Here is an 8415-nt window from a genome sequence, read left to right on the forward strand (position 1 = left end):
GCTTTCAGGGGGTGTCATAAAAGACTCTTCTTCTTTGTGGGTTTCCTCTTCTTCTTCCTTTTCAATCAAACATTCTTCTGTATTTTCTGTGGAGGAAATATTTATATCTATATTTGGTTCAGCTCCAAACATAGATTTTTCTTCAAGCACATCCTCACAAGGGTTTTTCTAGAGAAGATAAAATGTTATCGATATCTGATTCAACTCGAGAAAAAGAGTTTTTTGTATTTTCCTTTTCTATCATCACTTTTTCTCTCTTTTCTTTCTCTTCTCTATTTTTCCTTTCTTTCTCCACTCTTTCCCTTTTCTATCATCACTTTTTCTCTCTTTTCTTTCTCTTCTCTATTTTTCCTTTCTTTCTCCACTCTTTCCCTTTTCTCCTTCACTTCTTTCTTTCTCACAAGAGCTTGGAATTTTTCTCTAAACTCTTTTTCTCTTCTAGCATACTCTTTTTCTCTGTATATAAAATTTCTTCCTTTTTCTACAAGCTCTTTCATTTCTTCTCTAAGCTTTTTCTTTTTCACATATGAAGGTGGAACAAACTTTCTTCTCATACACATCTTCAATTCATCCCAATTAAGTACTTCTGATTTTCTGCCATTTATAACATCAGTTTCCCTTTTTGTCCACCAAGACCTAGCATATTCTTGAAAACTTAGGGTAGCCATGGAAAATCTGCTAAATTCATCCAATTGATGTTTTTCAAGGATTTGATCAACTTTCGTTTCCCATTCTAAATATGCTTCAACATTTTTATTTCCATCAAAGTAAGGAATGTATATTTCAGGCTCGGTAGAATAATATAAACTTCCAGGCTTAAAACGCATCCCTTCTTTTTTTTAGGGTTATAAATCTTTCTTCTACTATGATGATAAGTATACATAGACATATTAAGCTTTGTATTTAAAAGATTTTTCACAAGAAGGAAAGTGAGTTTAGCACACAAGGTAAATTCCCAAGAAAGAGAGGTGGGTCACAATGGACACTCTTAAGTACCAAGTCCTTCCTAGCCAGAACTTATCCCAATGCACTTCACAAATCTCCTTCCAATGAAAACTTCTTCAACACAAACAAAGAGTTTTCTAAAGAAAGAAACTAAAAGAAAGTTTTTTTTAAAAACTAAGAATTTAAATTGCAAAAATTTAAACTAGACGACTCCTAATGGTGAGGCTTGTTGGCACTTGTGAACCTTCAAGACACACTCACCGTCTAAAGCGTGTATCTAATAAGAAAATTAAAGAAAACTTGTAGGAGATGGAAGAACACCAAAGGCTCTTCCAAGACACCTAAAGTAAAGATAATGGCCAAATTACAAAACAATTGAAATCACACAAAATTTTAAAAAAAATAATAATCTTCAAAGTTTTCTTCTCTTCTCTCACAAGTGTTTCTCTCCAAGCCTTTACTTGTTTGTCCTCCAAAGGTGAGTACCCCTTGCAAAGTCATTTGCCTTCTCTTAGGATGCTACCTAGAAGTTAGCTCAATTCTCACAAGGAACAAATTCAAGGTATATTCCACTTCAAGAGGTCAATAATAAAAGCAATAAAAGCTCAATTTGAAGAGTGAAACTCAAAAGAGATTAGAGATGACAAACACAAAGATTATCCATAAAATCAAGACAAGCAAAAAATTAAAGGTTTTCAAGAAAATAGGCACTCAAAAGAAGCACCTAAAGATTGGCACTAGAATTGGATTACAAAAAGAAAAACAAAGAATGATGAAAATTCTGAGTAGACCATGAAATCCAAAATGTTGTTGCCCAATGTAGCTTGGTCCAAAGAACTCAATTCTAGCGAGTCCCGCACTAAGGAACTCTAGTTGCCAAATTTCTCACCAAAATTTACGCTCCCTCATTATTCAACAAATTGCATTTAACTTTAAAGAATGGGTCCCACCGTGTGATTGCAAATTCCAGTAGCTGCCAATACACACTTCTAATTACTCAACACATAACTAATTTTTGTTAGTTAAAAGCACCCACAATCACGCTTTCACCAATTCAACAATTTCCAATTTGCTTTCACTGATTCTACTTTAATTTCTTCAATTAATTGCACACCTTGCTAGTACATGATTCACCTGCACCTTCGGCACACCATTTCTCATCAAATTCTTCAAATTTACGGACCCCACAATTCACTGCATTAGCTTCAATCAATTTGTAATTCACAAATTGAATTCAAATGTAGACATACTTTTTTTTATTTAATTAAAATCTGCACCAAAATGATCAACAATTTCAAGCAATCAAATCTGAATCAGAACAGCTAGTATGAAGGACCTACGCTTGTCAATTACAATTTCAAAATTCACCAACAGCTTCACTTTTCCAATTTCACAAGCTAAACCAGAAAATTCAGCACCAAGACAGCAACTACATGGCACCAAAGTCAGAAACTATAATTTCTACTAACCACGAGGAATTCAATTTCCAATTAACCAGTGAATGCAACCAATCTTATGCATAAATTCTGCACTGAAGTAGGCAAAATTGCACCAACAATAAAGAACTGAACTGTTTTGTTTGAATTGCAACTTAATCACAAAAATCACCTCTGAATCAAATACGGAAGTTGCGAATTCAATTCCAGTTAGCACAAATCAATAACAAGTATTTACCAATACAGTTCTTGCAATTCAATCACACTCCAATGCCAATTTCAGTGTTTTATATTTTAAACAAACAGTTGGCGCGCACACTTCAATGTATCAAACTGACTCAACAATTACAAAGTATTTTCCAGAAACGCTAAATTATGAATTGGAATAACTCTCTAGAAATTGCTTCACCTTAATCAATTGAATGACTAACCTTCTCAAAATCACTTCAATTTCACTTCCGCGTTTGAGAAGACGAAGCTGTGTGCACAATCATATAATGCAGTTTCTTCGTTCCTCTACTCTAGTCACTAGAGAACGCCGCACCAGTTCTTTGATTAATCCAACACAAATCCGTTCGTTCAACGTCTCAATCACGATTCTCGATTTGTACCGAAAAGAACTTAATAGTGTTCAAATTGCTCAGGACAAAACGACGAATAAAACAAATTGCTTCAATGCTTTAACAATCCAGTACAGAAACCGATTCCAATCGTAGATTTCCAAAATCGCTCCAAAAAGAAATGAAGAACCAGATGACCGCAAAAGCAGAATCACAAATTGTACCGCCCTGGTAGTCGGAAGTGATGACGTGGCATCAAGCTACAGTATAGGCGTGTTGACAAGACGCCAGATTGGCAGAAGGAAAGGAAGTCGGGGGGCTTGTGTAGTCGCCAGTTATGTAGTTGGCGTGCTCCGATCTCCAGCATACCAGAACCGGCGATCACCGGGTTAAAGATGAAGTCGCCAGATGTAAACTCAGGCGACCAAGGGATTGGAGATCGCCAGAGCAAGCACATCGCCGAAGATGAAGGTGGTGCAGATCATGAAGGCGGCCGGCGAGACCACAGGGAAGGTGTACGAAGGCACCCTAACTCGCCAATTCTAGTAGGGATCGCGCTCCCAAGTTAGCTATGCACTGGGCAGTACCATGCATAAGTAACTTAGCCAGAAGAGAGTCAGAAGCAGCGCCCAAGTCAAGGAGGCTCCAGATGATGACACGTGTACGACTGGATGCGAGCCACGTGTCCAGCTGCGTAACTGCCAGGAGAGAGAAAGTGACCAGGTATAAAAGGGTTTCCCAACGAACTTTCGAGGTACACACGTTCAGATTGTATTCTTTACGCTTGCGAGTTCTTGAGCATACTGTGAGAGAGAACATTGCACGGTTCCTTGAGAGTTCTTGAGTGTTTGCTCTTGAAGTATTTGGTGGTTCAGTCACTGACTTGGGCGTTGGAGTGCGATCGGCCGCAGTGGTGCCGCTCTGTTCTTTTGCAGGTTCTTGAGGTGGATCGTGACGAAGGACGGAGGTTGAAGCGGTGCGCACGTCGATCCAAGTTTGACGAGGCAAGTTCCAACGTTTTGGTCAACAGGCAGGATCACAAATCTTCGGAATCGGAAGTGAAGCGGAAGAAGAACTTACATGAATAAATTCATTCTTCACTGTTTTAATTCTTCGATTTTCGATTCACCAAACCAACTCGATCGTGATTCAAACAGATTTCTCCAATCGTCTTCTCCGTTCACCGGTTTCGCTGGAAAACGCCACTGCCGTTTGCTATTCTTTCGTTTCCAATACCTCCACGCGCGATTCTGATTTAGGTCATCGGAAATCACTAACCTCCGATTGGCACCGTTACTATTCTTCGATCAATCTTCGCACACCGATCATCAGGCAGGATCATCAGGCGCCCACCGTGGGGCCGTGTAAAACTTGTTCCCATCCACAGCGTGAGTTCTTGGAGGTTTTCGTAGTTTCCTGCGTGGTTGTGTGCTGGTGCAACCATCGTTCGCTGTTCGTTTGATATTTGTTCGGTGATTTCACGTTTTCCACTGTTCGTTTGGGTTTTTGTTCGGTGAAGTGAAGTTTTCTGCTGTTTACGCGAGATTTGTCCGGTGAAGTTTGAGTTCTTTGGCTCGTTCCGTTATCCGTGGGAGAAGCGGTAGTTTCCGGTGGAGTTGCAGGTTTCTGTGGAGGTTCGCTGTGTTCTTGAGTTTTCTTGCGGAGTTTCGCGCAGTTTTGACCGATTGATCGCTGAGTCGATCGCCGTTGAAGGAAGTGTTGTTCATTACTCTGCGATTTGCTAAGTTTTCATGAGAAAAATGAGAAGCAACCGTTCAAGTCCAGTTGCGCCCGTTGCTGCTGAAGGCGCCGCCGCCATGACCATGGCGCAGATGGTAGAGATTATGCGCTCGTTGCAGGCAACCGTGGAAGCCTCGCGCCTAGAACAGGCGAGAATGCATGAGGACCTGGCCGCCTCTCGGGCCTGGAATGACGAGCTTAGCAAGGTGACTGAAGAGCTGCGTCAAGCTCTTCAGGAGCAGCAAGGGCGTCCTGTTGCTGAAGAGGTCGCGCCGTCGACGCCGCCTCGTGTTTTTCCTATGCCTTTCGCTTAGGCGATTACTGACACGCCTATTCCTGCGAGTGTGGTACCTGTTAAGGCTGTTTTTACCGGCGTGGAGGATCCTGAGGCTCATCTCACCACGTTTCATACGCAGATGATGCTGTCAGGAGGATCAGACGCCGTATACTGCAAGATGTTCGTGAGCACACTCCAGGGAACGGCGTTGGAGTGGTTTGTGAGCCTGCCTAACGGTCACATAACCAATTTCCAACAGTTCTCGAAGATTTTCGTCGAGCAGTACATCGTGAATAAGGCACCGCCCAGGGTGTCTTACGATTTGTTTGATATAAGGCAATATCAGGGAGAGTCCCTCAGGGACTACTTGAATCGCTTTGGGGCGCAGATGGTCAGATCGCCGGCCAAAGATGAAGAAATGCTGGTCTATGCATTTAAGAAGGGCGTGCTGCTGGGACCATTCTGCGAGGCATTGATCAGGGCTCACCCCGCCACGTTTGTTGAGGTTAGGCGACTTGCGGTGGCCCACATCGCCGACGAGAGTGAAGTCGCCGAGAAGAGAGGAAGCGTGGCTCCCGCTAGGCCACGCGCCCAGACCAGGATCCAGCCACAGAGGGTGCTGGAAACAGCGGCGGCCAGAAGGGATCAGAGGACTCGCCATCCTTATGATCCAAGGAAGAACAAGGGCAGGGGCCAAGGGCGCCAGCAACCAGCACGCCGGGAATACAATCGCCCGCCTAAGCACAAGTTTGTCATGGGATTGGCGGACCTGATCGCCATCCCCAATATATCTGCTAGGCTGAAAGCGCCAGAGAAGGTGGGCGACAAGGTGCTGGGACCAAAGCCAGACGCTTGGTGTGAGTTTCACCAGGGCTTTGGCCACACCGTGGATTCGTGCTTAGCTTTAGGATACCAGCTCGACGATCTGGTTAAGAGCGGGTTCCTAAATGACTATTTGCTGGATAGAAAGACGGGGGGCGCGTCGAGCTCCCAACCAGCAGGTGGAGAAGCTCAACAGCACGAGATGCCTACGCACGGGGAAATCCACACCATTGCAGGGGGTTTCTCAGGGGGTGGATGCACCGCATCACAGAGGAAGAGGTACGCGAGGTCTGTGATGACGGCGGATATGTTTGAAGACCACTCGCCGGAAGTGGATATTACATTCACCAAGCAGGATCTCCGGGACGTTGTGCCTCATGACAACGATCCCATAGTAATCTCATTGATTACAGCAGGAAGAAAAGTCCACAGGGTTCTGGTGGACCAAGGGAGCTCGGCAGACGTGATGTTCTGGTCGACTTTCACGCAGTTGGAGCTGCCCCTTGACCAGCTGAGGCCCTATGGAGGGTGTTTGTATGGTTTCGCTGGTGACCAGGTGGAGGTCAGGGGGTACATAGAGTTGAGGACTACGTTTACAGATGAGGCGGGTTCGAGAACGGAGAAAATCAAATACCTTGTTGTAAACGCTCCTTCAGCATACAACATCCTGTTGGGAAGACCCACGCTCAACAGGATAGGTGCCATACCGTCGACCCGGCACATGAAGGTGAAGTTGCCGTCTATGGAGGGGGTGGTGATCACCATCAAATCCGATCAGAAAGAAGCGAAGAAGTGCTATGAGAATAGCCTGAAAAACAAAAGATCGGTGAGTTACGTAACAACCACCCCGCCTCCCGGTGTGAAGCTTAGGTCGACGGTGATAGAGGAGACCGCCGGAAGAGACGTGGAGATGGTGGACGCTGATCTGGGGGAGGGGAACGCCGGTCTGGAGGAAGAAGAGGCGAGGAATCGCCAGAGCGGTGATCGCCAGAGAAACTAGACCAAAACCCGTCGAGCAGTGGCTCGAGAGGGAGATCGGGGGAAAAATCTTCAAGCTGGGAAGATCCCTGGAGGTTGAGCTCCAGAACCAGATCGCCAAGGTGATAGAACGGCATCTGGATGCGTTTGCATTGTCCGCTTCGGACATGCCCGGGATCGATCCCGACTTCCTGTGCCATCATCTGGCGATGGACAACTTGGTGAGACCAGTGCGACAAAGAAGAAGAAAGTTCAACGAGGAGAGGAGGCAGGCGATTAGGGACGAAACACAGAAACTCCTCGCTGCAGGCCACATCAGGGAAGTTCAGTACCCTGAATGGCTGGCAAATGTCGTGCTGGTAAAGAAGAGTAATGGGAAATGGTGCATGTGCGTCGATTTCACTGATCTGAACAAGGCTTGTCCAAAGGATTCGTATCCTTTACCAAGCATAGACGCCCTGGTGGATAGTGCTGCAGGGTGTAAGTTATTGAGCTTCCTGGATGCCTTCTCGGGGTATAATCAGATCAAGATGCACCCCATGGATGAAGAGAATACTGCCTTCATGACCGAGAGATTGTGCAACTGCTACAAAGTGATGCCGTTTGGGCTGAAGAACGCGGGGGCCACGTACCAGAGGTTGATGGATCGAGTACTTGCACCGATGCTGGGAAGGAATGTGCAAGCGTACGTCGATGACATGGTCGTGACCTCGCCAGAAAAAAGCAAGCACGTCGCAGACTTGGAGGAATTGTTCACGACGATCGCCAAGTTCAAGTTAAAGTTGAATCCAGAGAAATGCATCTTTGGCGTGGAGGCTGGAAAGTTTTTGGGTTTCCTCCTGACTGAAAGAGGAATAGAGGCCAACCCGGATAAGTGTGCCGCCATCTTGGCGATGAGGAGCCCAGCTACCGTGAAGGAAGTACAACAACTAACAGGTCGGATGGCCGCCCTGTCTCGCTTCGTGTCAGCTAGCGGAGAGAAGGGCCATCCCTACTTCCAGTGCTTAAGGCGCAATAACAAGTTTGCTTGGACGAAGGAGTGCGAGGAAGCCTTCGTCAAGCTGAAGGAGTATCTGGCGAGCCCGCCGGTTTTGTGCAAACCGCTGGTGGGAACCCCTCTCAGGTTGTATTTTGTTGTAACTGAGAGGGCAGTGAGTGCGGTGCTCGCCCAGGATCAAGATCAGGTTCAAAGGCCTATTTATTTTGTTAGTAAGGTGCTGCAGGGCCCCGAAATGAGATATCAGGCCCTGGAGAAGGCTGCGCTGGCTGTGGTATTTTCGGCGAGGAGGTTGCGCCACTATTTCCATAGCTTCACAATTCTGGTGATGACTGACCTGCCCATCCAGAAGGTCTTGAAGAAGCCCGACGTTGCGGTAAGGATGGTGAAGTGGGCAGTAGAGTTGTCAGAGTTTGATATTAAGTATGAACCCCGAGGCCCGATTAAGGGGCAAATCTTCGCAGATTTCGTGGTCGAGCTCTCGTCTGAGGCGACACGAGTTGAACGGGACGACTTCCGTTGGGTACTCTCGGTGGATGGATCGTCGAACCAGCAGGGTAGCGGTGCTGGAGTCATTTTGGAAGGACCCAACGGCGTGTTGATCGAACAATCTTTGAGGTTTTCCTTCAAAGCCAGCAACAATCAAGCAGAATATGAGGC

At 45.8% G+C, this 8415-nt stretch overlaps 1 protein-coding gene and 1 long non-coding RNA gene across 2 annotated transcripts; both read right to left on the minus strand.

Annotated features, from left to right (window-relative positions):
• Positions 1-272: 272 nt before the first annotated feature.
• Positions 273-827, minus strand: LOC137809909 (protein PXR1-like). The gene has a single exon (XM_068610969.1). The coding sequence runs from the start codon at positions 825-827 to the stop codon at positions 273-275; it is 555 nt and encodes a 184-aa protein (XP_068467070.1).
• Positions 828-874: 47 nt separating this feature from the next.
• Positions 875-3154, minus strand: LOC137810471 (uncharacterized). Its single transcript, XR_011080906.1, has 2 exons — positions 2813-3154; positions 875-2216 (listed from the first exon to the last, which is right to left on the minus strand). It is a non-coding gene; the product is annotated as an uncharacterized lncRNA (long non-coding RNA).
• Positions 3155-8415: the final 5261 nt, after the last annotated feature.

This window comes from Phaseolus vulgaris, chromosome 2 (assembly GCF_000499845.2).
Source record: "Phaseolus vulgaris cultivar G19833 chromosome 2, P. vulgaris v2.0, whole genome shotgun sequence".
Classification (NCBI taxonomy): domain Eukaryota; kingdom Viridiplantae; phylum Streptophyta; class Magnoliopsida; order Fabales; family Fabaceae; genus Phaseolus; species Phaseolus vulgaris.

What these genes read in the sequence shown, in the direction of transcription:
- LOC137809909 (XM_068610969.1), bottom strand. Translation starts at nt 827, where the DNA reads ATGCGTTTTAAGCCTGGAAGTTTATATTATTCTACCGAGCCTGAAATA.